This window comes from Esox lucius, chromosome 19 (assembly GCF_011004845.1).
Source record: "Esox lucius isolate fEsoLuc1 chromosome 19, fEsoLuc1.pri, whole genome shotgun sequence".
NCBI classification, from domain to species: domain Eukaryota; kingdom Metazoa; phylum Chordata; class Actinopteri; order Esociformes; family Esocidae; genus Esox; species Esox lucius.
This window is the reverse complement of record NC_047587.1, coordinates 25,578,071-25,591,267: the sequence shown is the minus strand read 5'-3', so window position 1 is coordinate 25,591,267 and position 13,197 is coordinate 25,578,071. Positions and strand designations below refer to the sequence as shown.

At 40.3% G+C, this 13,197-nt stretch overlaps 1 protein-coding gene across 2 annotated transcripts in view; it reads right to left on the bottom strand.

Moving 5' to 3' along the window:
- carmil2 (capping protein regulator and myosin 1 linker 2) overlaps positions 1-13,121 on the bottom strand; it is a 37,058-nt gene extending 23,937 nt beyond the window's left edge. Inside the window, exons 1-17 of one of the 2 annotated variants that reach the window (XM_010883861.4) lie at positions 12,930-13,121; positions 12,606-12,700; positions 11,549-11,599; positions 10,661-10,720; positions 8,374-8,495; positions 7,150-7,244; positions 6,959-7,029; positions 6,681-6,830; positions 5,842-5,930; positions 4,939-5,033; positions 4,684-4,770; positions 4,396-4,505; positions 2,112-2,189; positions 1,915-1,991; positions 1,735-1,839; positions 1,543-1,612; positions 1,323-1,404 (exon numbers count right to left, since the gene is read on the bottom strand). In XM_010883861.4, the coding sequence (XP_010882163.2) occupies positions 1,323-1,404; positions 1,543-1,612; positions 1,735-1,839; positions 1,915-1,991; positions 2,112-2,189; positions 4,396-4,505; positions 4,684-4,770; positions 4,939-5,033; positions 5,842-5,930; positions 6,681-6,830; positions 6,959-7,029; positions 7,150-7,244; positions 8,374-8,495; positions 10,661-10,720; positions 11,549-11,599; positions 12,606-12,700; positions 12,930-12,966 (1,474 nt within the window). In that variant the 5' untranslated portion in view covers positions 12,967-13,121. Of the gene's footprint in view, positions 1-1,322; positions 1,405-1,542; positions 1,613-1,734; positions 1,840-1,914; positions 1,992-2,111; positions 2,190-4,395; positions 4,506-4,683; positions 4,771-4,938; positions 5,034-5,841; positions 5,931-6,680; positions 6,831-6,958; positions 7,030-7,149; positions 7,245-8,373; positions 8,496-10,660; positions 10,721-11,548; positions 11,600-12,605; positions 12,701-12,929 lie in introns of those variants that run through there. The other variant, XM_020056809.2, reaches the window with a different exon arrangement.
- Positions 13,122-13,197: the final 76 nt, after the last annotated feature.

Here is a 13,197-nt window from a genome sequence, read left to right as displayed (position 1 = left end):
TTTTACGTTAATTTTTTCCACTTTCTTTGTTGATTTGGCAAAGTAAGCAAATGTTTTCCATGCCAATTAAGCCCTTTAAAATGTATAAATATACGAGAAACCAGGCAAGCCTACCTCAGCCGGCATGCAATATAAAGTGTTGATCATGGCTGCCTTACCAAGATTCTAATTAAGGTCGCCCACATGAAAGGCTGTGTCTTTAACCACAGCACCACGGAGCTGACCATTTGCCCGGTGTCAGTATAGCATATTGACATTATATAATGTTGTCATGCATTAACATCACGTCAGGTTTGAATATTTCGTTAGACACCATTAACCATCGTGTTAAACTGAGTAACGTGTCTTATGAAGTTTACATCCACCACAAATAGTATCTATGAACTGTATGACTTGTGCCACTGGCCGTTTTAAAAGCTTATTAGCCAGTAATATGTCGCAAGACGCCATTACGCATTGTGTTATACTTGTTTCTTATTAAGTTTACCTCCACCACAAATAGCATCTATTATTTGCCATTCGTGAATGACAGTGATACAATACCTAGTGTATCAATATAGGTGACGATTATAGACTTTTACATCAAGTGAAAAGACAAGAGAATCGTGTAGCCAGCGAAGTGTTTGAAGAAATGCTAAGACATCATTCGAAAATCCACCAAAAACTAGTGATGGTCGTTCTTCTAGCAGCAGGATATAATGCAAGGAGCACTAACTCAGATTTTCATTTTCAAAATAAAAGCCATCATTTAATTATATAAGGCGATATAGTTAACATTCAAGTCTATCAATCTTGTCTGTCATTTTATGTTTAATGTCCGTTCCAATGTTGTTCTTGTCTGTTATTATTTTACAAACTAGACTGTTAATTGTATGGCCATATAAATGTCAATGATGGCTTTTATTGTGATAATGAAAATCTGAGTGATGCCAGCATAATATCCCGCTGCTAAAATAACCCTAATGAAGCCTCGTTTGGCCATGACTGCAGTAAAGTTTCATTTTAGGCTTCCCATAGCTACAGAAGGTTGTAGCCAGCAAAGTTTTTGTTTATTCTGAACAAATCCTTTTTAACCACTGGCCATTTAACAGCTAATTAGACATTAGTGAATAACATTGAGTATCTATCAAAATAGGTGACGATAACTGACTTTTTTGTTAAGTGAAACGACGGCTCCCCTTACTCGGTCTGGCAATAATTGTCTGAGTTAGCTATAAAGAGTTAAGAAGGAATAAGTGTGAGAGCAAGAGAAAGAGTGTGAGAGAGGGAGAGAAACAAAGGAAGTGGAGGGGATTTCAAATGGCTCAGGTGAGGAATCTTACCATTGTCAGACAGGTCCAGACTACTGATGGCCTTGGCTTCAAAGATGTGCTCCTGAATAACCTGGGCTCCGGCAGACCTCAGCTGTACATGATACACACCACCGTATCAGCCTGGCTCACTTCACTGACGGTTTGTCATTAAAGTGATGTGTGTGTGTATATGCGCATTCGTGTGTTTGTTTTCTGTATATATGTTCTGTTTGACGGTGTGTTTTTATACCTCACAGCTACTCAGGTCTAGCTCCAGTTTATTCAGCTGAGTATTTGTGGCCAGACCCTGCAACAAATACCTTCATACAAAAAGATGGGTGTCAAACCGCAGTATCTGCATAAATATGTAAATCAAGATGCAAACACACCCAGTGCTATAAGTAACCATCACATTCTGTTGGACATTCTCCTCAATGCTCACCTGAGAGCCTCTGGAGGGAATTTAGTTCCTGCCAGTCCCACATATTTGAGTTTAGAGCTCTTACTAAAGAAGTCTTTCACAGTCCTCGTCACATCCCTCACCTTCCTGGGGGACAAGGGGTGGTCAGAGGTCAGTGGATGGTACAATCAATTTGGGACAAATGGAAGGCAGAGTTCTCACCTGTGTGAGAAGGGGTTCCTGGACATGTTGAGATGGGTCAGACTGGAACAACAGCCTACTGATAGAGAAACGAACAGCTACGGAGAGAAGTAAGGTGGGGATATAGGAGTTATTTCACATTGGCTGAAGTATTTATTTTCAATTCCACAAACATTACAGAACCAAATCTGTTTTATGATGCTTATGATCATACTCACAGCATCAAGGGGGCAGTCCGTGCCAGTCAAGTCCAGGTAAGACACAGCATTAGTTCCAGACAAGAACTTGAACAGGTTCTGACAGGAAGAAATATGCTGTTCAGTCATCTAGAACTAGAACTAAAGCCAATGAGAGCCATTGCTAAATTAATTACTGTGAAAAAATTATATTATGCTTATTGAGGCATTAGCCATATCAGTATCAAATAGCATGCATATCCTGTGACCTGAGACTGCACCAGCAAAACAAGCTACCTTTCCTTTACAGCACATACACTGCCTGGCCAAAACAAGTCACAGTTTGGATTTAAATAATTAAATACTTAAGAGTCTATGATTGAATAATTACTGCAGTGATTGATATGTTTCAACTGGCAACAATTCTTTTAACACTAACTGATGTAGTTAGTAGTTTCTCATTTCTTAAACAACCTTGTTGGAAGACACATCCTGTGGTCGTGGAAAAGATGTTATTTTGTTTCAGAAGAGTGAAATCATTGGCCTGCATCAAGCAAAGAAAAGACCTATGGAGAGTGCTGAAATGACTGGAATTGTGTTAAGAACTGTCCAACGCATCATGTGAATCGTCAACTTTGTGGATAAAAATGTGGTCGGAACAAAATGTTGAGTGGCCGTGATTGGAGATAATTTAAACGCTTCTTGAAGTTGAATTCGACAGCAGAACTCAGGACGATGTTTAAGAGAAATAGAAAGCAATGAGAACTCACAGGATTAAGACTAAACAGCTGTGTGGCCACAGGGAAACCACTTGTTGGTGAGGCTAATTGGAAAAATAGGCATAAATATATGGAGCATAAAAACTGGACTCTGGAGCAATGTAGAAAGTTAATGTGGTCTGATGAGTCCAGATTTACCCTATTCCAGAGCGATGGGTGTCAGGGTAAGAAGGGAAGCGCATGAAGCAATGCACCCATCCTGCATAGTGCCCACTGGAGGCAGTGTCATGATCTGGGGTTGCTTCAGTTGGTCAGGTCTAAATCTGCTGAGCACCTGAATGTACTGAATGACCAAGTTACCCCAACAATGGATTTTTTCTTCCCTGATGGCACGGGCATATTCCAGGACAGTGCCAGGATTCATCGGTTTCAAATTGCTCAAGAATGGTTCATGGAGCATGAGGAATAATTTTCACACATTAATTGGCCTGATCTTAGCCCAATTGAAAGTTTTTGGGATGTACTGGAGGAGACTTTATGGAGTAGTTTGACTCTTCTGTTGTAAATACAAGATCTCCGCCAAAAATAAATGCAAGTCTGGACATGTTGTAACGTTGCATAAGGTTGTCGAAACAATGCCACAGCAAATGTGCGCCATAATGATCCAACTAAAGGTGGTCCAATGACATACTAGGGTGCATCTTTTTTGGAGGGCCAGCCAGTGTAGTAAGGAACTTAATTTATGTCTACTAGTGTATGGATTTATGTGTAATAGTGTATGGATTTATGCGTAATAGTGTATGGATTTATGCGTAATAGTGTATGGATTTATGCATAATAGTGTATGGATTTATGTCTACTAGTGTATGGATTTATGTGTAATAATTTATGGATTTATGCGTACTAGTGTATGGATTTATGACTACTAGTGTATGGATTTATGCGTAATTGTGTATGGATTTATGCGTAATAGTGTATGGATTTATGTGTAATAGTGTATGGATTTATGCGTACTAGGGTATGGATTTATGCGTAATAGTGTATGGATTTATGTCTACTAGTGTATGGATTTATGCGTAATAGTGTATGGATTTATGCGTAGTAGTGTATGGATTTATGCATAATAGTGTATGGATTTATGCGTACTAGGGTATGGATTTATGCGCAATAGTGTATGGATTTATGCGCAATAGTGTATGGATTTATGCATAATAGTGTATGGATTTATGCGTACTAGTGTATGGATTTATGCGTACTAGTGTATGGATTTATGCGTAATAGTGTATGGATTTATGCGTAATAGTGTATGGATTTATGCGTAATAGTGTATGGATTTATGTGTAATAGTGTATGGATTTATGTGTAATAGTGTATGGATTTATGTGTAATAGTGTATGGATTTAAGTGTACTAGTGTATGGATTTATGTGTAATAGTGTATGGATTTATGTGTAATAGTGTATGGATTTATGTGTAATAGTGTATGGATTTATGTGCAATAGTGTATGGATTTATGTGTAATAGTGTATGGATTTATGTGCAATAGTGTATGGAGCGAGGATGAGTTCTAAGCAGTGGACAGAAAACATGTGCTGCCTCAATGCTCACCACAGCCTCCTCTGTGGCCAGACTGCCCGCATTCCCTGACAGGTCCAAGTGACACAGCGAGCTGGAGAATGCCTGGTTGTGAGAGAAGGCATGAGTCATAAAACCCAATCCTGGAGAGAGATGGGGAGGGAAAGAGAGAGAGGAGGAGATTGGGTCATCTCAGTTACCTTAAGAGTGTTCAGCCCTAACAAACACAACAAGCCAAATAACAACTGATTGTGTGTTGTACACTCAAACGCATTGAGACAAATATCACAGGCCTGGGGCAGCAGGTGAGCTTGAATGTACCTTTGGGAGAGACACCTATTCTGGAGAGGGACAGCTGGGTGAGACCATGAGGCAGATTGGCCAGTTCCTCACTGAGTGCTACCACACCTAATGACAGGTGACACAGATAACACACGCAGCTAATGAGTAGTCAGTGGTCAGGGAGATGGTGAAATGGGTCGTGTCAACATGTGTGTCCTAACACTGTGATTTACATAGCTACAAACCCAGAAGAACAATACATGAATCCTATAATGTTACAGGGAAAACAGACACCTTTGTCCTCTATGTTATTAGCTGACAGGTTGATGGTGTGTATGTTGGAGCAGTTGTGATCTCGCAGGGCACAAGCCATCTTCACGGCAAAATCACTACAAGAGGAAGAACCAAGTGAGAGAGAGAGAGAGAGAGACAGCGGAACATTATTCATTATTATTATGGAACTACAAAGAATAATAAAGTGAAGCAATAAAATAAAATGCCATCTAAAGATTTCAATTTTTGTTGCATAATTATTTATTAATCTATAGCCATCAGTTCCTGCTATTTCCCCCTCTTTGTCTTCAGTCCTGTCTTCATGATGTGAAAGTCCTCATCGATTGGATTTAGTTTGGCTGATTGACCCCAGTTCTTGTGTGGCAGCCATACATGCTGAACAAAACTACCTCTACCTTATTTCACAGTTTCGGTGGTATACCAGTTCCTTTTTTCTATACATGTTCCTCTTGCCATCACTTTGCTTCATGTTCATGTTCTTTCACAATTATGTAGGCTGGTTTAGGTACTTTTTAAGCCATCCTGTTTTGCACTGTCCAGCTACTGTAATTTGGCTGTCTTCTGTGGAGGGTAGTTGCTAGCACATTCACTCCAACATCCTGGTGAGAGTTTGTCATCCACTGTAAAGGTCTTCATTAGTCTACAAGCTAATTTGCCACTGTTGAGCTGACCAGTGCTTTCCGTCTTGTTGAGGTATTACAGTTGATTTTGTCACACTTTTTGGCAATGGCTGATGAATTAATTTAAATGTACCTGCACATCGCACAAATAAATACATTGTACAAATTGCTGGAATATATAGCCAAAACAAAGCAAAAATAATACTGTCCAAATCATTTTGGATTTACTGTATATATAGATGTATATGGGTAGGTGAATAGGAACATCAGGTGGAGAACTTACAGTTTGAGCCCACTTGCCTCAAGACATACCTCCTCCAGGGTGGAGGATCTGTTGATCATGAAGATAATCTGTTCCTGGATCTCTGAGCTCTGGGGAGAGATGCAGAGGAGGAACAATGATTCCTCCACTATGTATTGAATCATGTCCATCCCATATCCATAAACTGTAATCAAATCTCAGTGAGAATTATTTAATCTCCATGAGAATCATCTAATCTCCATATTCAGTTTCAGCTTTATCTCTCAGGTCATAAACCATCTGAAAGAAAATCCTTTCTGGGAAATTCTGTTAAAGCCTATAGTGCAGACGCAGAATGATATAATTGAGTGCAGTAACACATAGCTCCTTTCACTTATCACGAAGGTCAGTTCATTGACCTCCATCATAGCTGAATGCTTGTCTAAAAGCAGCACAGTATCGGTATAACAATGCTAGACAGATTATCAAGAAATTACTGTTCCCTGTCCCCAGGGCACAGCAAGCTGTGTGTACATGTGAGGACTGGTGATAAGCCTTGCTAGACCCTGAAGCTTACTGCTATCAAACCTTTATTTAACCAGGAAACGGCCATTGAGACACAGACTCCCTTTTACAAAGGAAACCTTGCCTAGAAGGCAGAACTCACTACAAAAAACTATCAAACATAAAATACAGGCAACATAACAACATTTTAAATCAGCAGGAAACATGTCTTTACAGTCCGGGACCGTCACGCATCAGCTTTAAATTTAGACCAGACAGAACTCAGGGATTAAAGTGTCAAGCTGTGTAATAACATAATGATAGCATGCTCTTCAATGGGAACTGGGAAAGAAACCAGCATGTGGCTAAAGGTTTACCAGTTTCAGGTCTTTACAGGAGATTTTAGTGAACCACTGGTTGAAGGAGAGGGCAGCCACTGATAATGCCAAATCTCTGTTTTCCAAATGACAGAAGTCCAGTAGGCTGAATTCTCGACAGTGCCGAGCAAAGTAGATATTATCTACATCCTGAAAAGACATGAACTATACCAGTTAATAACATTATTGATCTAAGACTATACCCGTTGAAATATCTATAGTAAAATACATTTAACAGAAGAAATCGACTGTGGTTCATTTAATAATAAGCTACCGACCCACTGGACCTCTTCTCTGCAGGGAAATTCATTAAAGTCACACAGAGCAGCATATGCCTCTGAGAAGCCACCTTCAGAGAAAAGACACAACAGAAATCAGACACTCAAAATCCACACCTGGATGCCTGTACAATGTCCACATAGTATAACACAAATGATATGATGCTGGTGCCATTGTAGGACTGACTGACCACATGGTCCCAGGATGTCAGTCAAGTTCTCCTCCACACCGTTTTCTAGGTTCAGCAGATGCTCCTGAAGGTCTGGAGGAATCTTCAGGATCTTCCTGAGCAGGGGATAAGACACAGCATGAAAGCCCAATTCAACCAATTGCTTTATCAGTTTTATTCTGTGAGTTCGGTGGACATCAGAGGGAAAATTGCCTAATAGAGCTAATGTGTGGGACATGTGAGCTGAATTTGAAAAGGGTTATTGAAAAATCTCCTTAAGGCAACACTGTGTTCAGCTACGCCAAAACGTTGAGCAAACTCAGAATCTTTTCACAGCTGGTTGCTTTAAAAATGTGTATGAAATCAACTAAATGCTTGAACTGAGCACAATTTGAACAAGCTGTTGAGTAAAATTATGAATCAACTGTGTCTGTGTGTTTGCTCAAAACCCCTCAAACCAAACCCATCATTTCTCAACATTTTCTATTGTGTGGATTTCCCGAATTGTTTCAATACTTGTGTTTTTGCCAGCAATTTGTTAAAAAACTATATGTTACACAAACATGAAAAAACATTTGTAGACAAATTTGGACTTTACATTTCTTACTTTTTTACCTGTTCCCAATTAACTTCACCAAGCCTGCCTGTCATACTTAATGTCAGTTGTTGTGGGTAATAAAAAAAGTCAAATGGTTGGATATCCTCTCTCTGATTGGATTCAAATCGGAATTTCATATCACTTTCCATTCGAGCATTGAGGAGATTTGCTAAAATAATTGGCATGGTGGTTTATTCAATGAACATCTTTACAGCAACTAACTGCAAAAGGGTTGTGAATTTTCTCTACTAAATGACTAGAAGGTTCATTCAACGCACAGTTGGAAGGCAACAAACCACAATAGGATTCTGTATTTGCTGAACACTTGACCAACAAAAGTTGAGGAAGACAATCCTATTGCAACTGGATGCGTGCAACTTTGTACATTGAAGCTAGATATTTTTACAGATATTTTGAACCCTCAGATATATTTACATTAGGTTTACATTTTATTATCAGTCTTGGATTGGAAAATTATTGAGAGTAATAAAACCATTATTCTGACAGAAGATGAGCACTGAGCATTTCCGGTTGGCTAATGGGTAGATGCTTCACTTCGAGAGGTTTTCTGCTACACTTCACAAAAAAATGTTTTATCAAAAGGCTTAAGGGAAGGAAAAGTTCAAATACACTGGCATTATACTTACCCTGGAGCCGAATCAGGGAAGATCTTTTTCAGAGATGCTGTCACATGACTGACCATAGCTACAAGGTCTTCAACAGATGCCAAAGTGAGATGGTAGGCCTGCCTGTCGGTCTCAATCAATATCTGAAAGGTCAGCAGGACATGTAAAGTAGTCAGTCTCAACTGCCACAAGGAAGACATACAGCATTTAAAACATCCAGATTGACAGACCTAGACTGAAACATCCAGACAGATAGACCTAGACTGAAACATCCAGACAGATAGACCTAGACTGAAACATCCAGACTGATAGACCTAGACTGAAACATCCAGACAGATAGACCTAGACTGAAACATCCAGACAGATAGACCTAGACTGAAACATCCAGACTGATAGACCTAGACTGAAACATCCAGACAGATAGACCTAGACTGAAACATCCAGACTGATAGACCTAGACTGAAACATCCAGACAGATAGACCTAGACTGAAACATCCAGACTGATAGACCTAGACTGAAACATCCAGACAGATAGACCTAGACTGAAACATCCAGACAGATAGACCTAGACTGAAACATCCAGACTGATAGACCTAGACTGAAACATCCAGACAGATAGACCTAGACTGAAACATCCAGACTGATAGACCTAGACTGAAACATCCAGACAGATAGACCTAGACTGAAACATCCAGACTGATAGACCTAGACTGAAACATCCAGACAGACATGTCTAGATGGACACATGAAGGCAGATACATTGAGACAGACGCATCTAGACTAAAACATCCAGACTGACACATCTAGACTAAAACATCCAGACTGACACATCTAGACTAAAACATCCAGACTGACACATCTAGACTAAAACATCCAGACTGACAGAATAACACAAAAAAAAAATCAACGGCTGTTTTTCGAACTTTGGGACACGGAAAGACTGTGTCATCAAATTCCTTTATCAATACTTCCCTGTCTGTTGGTGGTAGAAAAGGTTGAACTTTGTCCATCTGACAGAACTTTTGTCTGTAACTCCCACAAATCTTAGTGTGATTGGAGCCTGTTTACTAAAACAAAGTATGTCGTCCCACGTAAGGGGTGAAAAGGGCCATGAACACCAAACTCTTCCTGAGGTACCTACATAGATCCAAAAACTCATCAAACTGCTAAATGATCGATGGTGTCTCCATCGGACAACAATTCCATTCATTAACTAAATACAAATAATGGGAAAAAAGAAGGGCAGATACTTTTGTGTGTTCAGCCTTAACTTCCTTATCACTGTGTGACAAAGCCAAATAATCACACATCACCAGCAGCGATTCTACAGTGTGTTACTGTTATCACGGTGTCTGTGAGCAAGAGTCAGAGATAATGTAACAGTGTCAGTGGGTGTACTCATGACTAATGTTTTCCATCATGGGATGTAGACTGTGGTAACATCTGAAGCACTGCAGATTACTACCAACGTCTCAGAGCCATGACTAATCTGGTAACCTTTGACGACAAATCGGAGCTATGAAGTGGGACCAGAGTTGTGCTGAGAGAGCAGATTCTTCAGATGAGTGAATGAAAATAAAAAAATGTGTCATTTACTTGTTTAATATCATCTCTTGTGGTAGATCTAATACTGATAGCAAATAGATTGGGATTGTTAGCAGATAATAGGATTTTTTACTGTTCGCTAGGGGATCCCAGTTTCTCTGACACAGCCCATAGCATGTATTTACAGCTAATGATTGACATGAGCAACACTGTTCAGAGCTAGCCTACCGTCCCTCAGGGTCCATATTTTTCATCAGATAGTACAGTAAAGCTAGTGATGGTCATTCGAGGCTTCATTACCTAGCAGCAGGATATTATGCTAGCAGGGCTATCTCAGATTTTATTTTCAGAATAAAAGCCATCATTTAAATATATAAGGCAATATAGTTAACAATCTAGTCTGTACATTTTATGTTTAATGTCTGTTCCTATGTTACACTTGTCTGTTCTTTTTCGCAGACTAAATTGTTAACTATATTGCTTTATCAACTTCAATGATGGCTTTTATTGTGATAAAGAAAATCTGAGTGCTGCCAGCATAATATCCTGCTGCTAAAATAACGCTAATGAACCCTCGAATGGCCATCACTAAGTAAAGCACCTAATTTGCATTCTACTACATGGCAGCATTCAAATCATTCAGTGAAGTACTAAGAATCGTACAGTACTGACATAATTAAAGATTATTGCAACAGAAAAGTAATGAACAACAATGTACCACAAAACATTTCACTTGAAAAGAAAAACATTTGTTTGTTTTACCTGATTGATGCGCTCAATGTTGATGGCATAGATTTCTAAAAAGCTGAAGGAGCTTTCCACCTGTGCAAAGAGACATGTCTATTGTGAAAACAGTGAGACACTGATCAAAACCTTGGAAAGGCATTGGGAAGTGACTCAAAAGCAAACATATGACATAGAACGGGAAGAAAGAGTGAGAGGGAGGGAGTAGGAGAAAGAGAAACTGAGGTCCAGTAATTGTAACGTAGGTGGGTCCAGAAGTTACAGCTCCAGTGAGAGTGAAGGTAAGAGTTCCCTTGGCTACATCAGCTAATGGCAGAAGAGCAGCCAGGGAGGTCATTACCACTAACACTCTGAACAGTTGCCTTCATGGTCTTCCAACAATGGCAACTGTGTCTATAGTGAAGAACAGAGTTGCCGTAAATGCTGGTAAGTTCATGCCCACTTTCAATCACATAATCTGTCCACCAGCAAGTCAGTGTCACTTCCCTTTGCCCAGCTGAGGCATTTTGTCTATTTGTATACAACCTACACGAACTAAAGCCAGTATAAATTGTATTTGAATAGTTATCTAATTATCACAGTGTGGTAATACTAGACACAATCTCCAACCTCTTGAGACTTCCCATTTCAATCTCCCTGGCTTTCTGTGTAGCACTGGGCCCATTCTTTTATTTATTCTGTTCTGCTAGTTAATGTTCCACTTCACCCTGAGGTCTCCATTGGTTTGTTGTGTGCGCGGTGCTGGGACTTCCAGCACACATTCCCATTTTGCAGTAATTTCCTCATACCTCCGTACCAGACTGTAATGAGCCAAACTCGGTATAGAATGACCATCACCACATCACTCAGCCAATTGGTATTCAATTGCTAATGGTTCAAGCACTCACAACATGTTTGGGAACTTACCCTGACAGGTTGTTTGTTGAGGAAAATATAAGCTCTCCATAGAGTTGTCACCTGGGAAGTGAATGCAAGCAAAAACAGACCAGTCAGTAACCACTATGTGACAGACTGTTTCTGTTAGTGTGGTGAGACACATAATGGACCATTGTAGCAAACGGTGAATATGAAGTGGCAATATTAACATAGCACTGTAGACAGACAGCTGTCAGCTTGAGCTAGTTCAAGAGCACCACTTGCAGGTGGAATTGGGCCACTTCATCCACATTACAAAATGATCAGTTTCATTCAAGGTGAACTAACACTTGCCCTGGAGACAGTGTATTTGTTTGTGTCAACTCTTTAAAAAATGTAAAAGTGTATTTCAGAGACCTCCTTTTATTGGTTCCTCAAAGAACCAAATACAAAATAAATACAACCTTAAAATCGGTTTGAAGAGCAACCTTTAAATATCCTTTGAAAGGGCCCTTATGGTATTTATAAGAGTAATTTCAATTCAAAGAACCCCTGGAAAATCATGCAGGAAACTATTATTTTTAGTTTAATATGCCCAATATCACCTACAGCTCTTCTGAACACAAAGAAAAAGCCTGTAAGGCACCCTCTGTGGTCCACAATATGTAAACAAATAGCCTACCCACTGAGTTTAAACCCGTTTAAACCACATAGTAATTTACCAACTCATCAACCTAGATGTCATGGCCATCTAATCGCTTCTCACATGATGGAAAAGTTGGCACATTTCCACCACGTGTCCTGAGGTGTGTACTGATGTGCTACACCTAAGTGGGTGGTCAGTTAAGAATCCCCCCTATTAGCAAAGTCCCATCATTTGTAATTATATCCGATGCCACATCTGGACCAGCTTTCTGGGATAGCCCCCTCTCTCCTAAACCAGTACCACGAGTTCTAGCAAGAGATGTCAATGAATTTTATTTTCATACACGCGGCATCCTCAATAAGACTCCATGTGACAACATAGCAACCCCCACCACTTGTCCCCGAGCACAACGGTATTGACCTGGCAGCGTTAGAACCCGGCGACCATGTCGTCCACACTCACCAGAAGCCGTGTCTCTGCCCTGCCCTTGGGCTGGGTCAGCTGTACCAGGCGCATGAGTCGGATGCTCTGGGGCTTCAGCAGCCGAGTGATGTGCTCTTCTCAGGGGGAGAATGGAGAAACAAGCAAATATAGATTCATAGAAATGGACAGAAAGCCATAAGAGAAACGAAATACCAGATTCAAGCGTAGACATAGAAGTATATCAGCCGATTACAGGAAAACAGGCACATGATGTGGGTCTTAGTCTCACAGAAATAAAAAAAACATAAAAACAAGAGGTCATTGAGAAGAGTAAGCCACAGGAAGGTCAGTGGTGCTCCATACCCTGCGTGCTGTAAGAGATGTCAGTGTTGTCAGCCATGATGTTGGGCTTCGTTCTGTGAGTACTGACAAAAGGCGGGGGAGTCGTGGCAGTGAAGGCAGCCAAGGCAGGTCTGGCGTGGGACTATAGGTACAGAGGGAGGCACATACACACATCCTGCTTCTGACAACCACACTCAGAGTGAAACCACAGCACGCTAGGAGCCAAGTGACAGGAAATGACTATCCGTTCAGTATCACCTCTGCATGAGCATTCGAACATAACACAAGG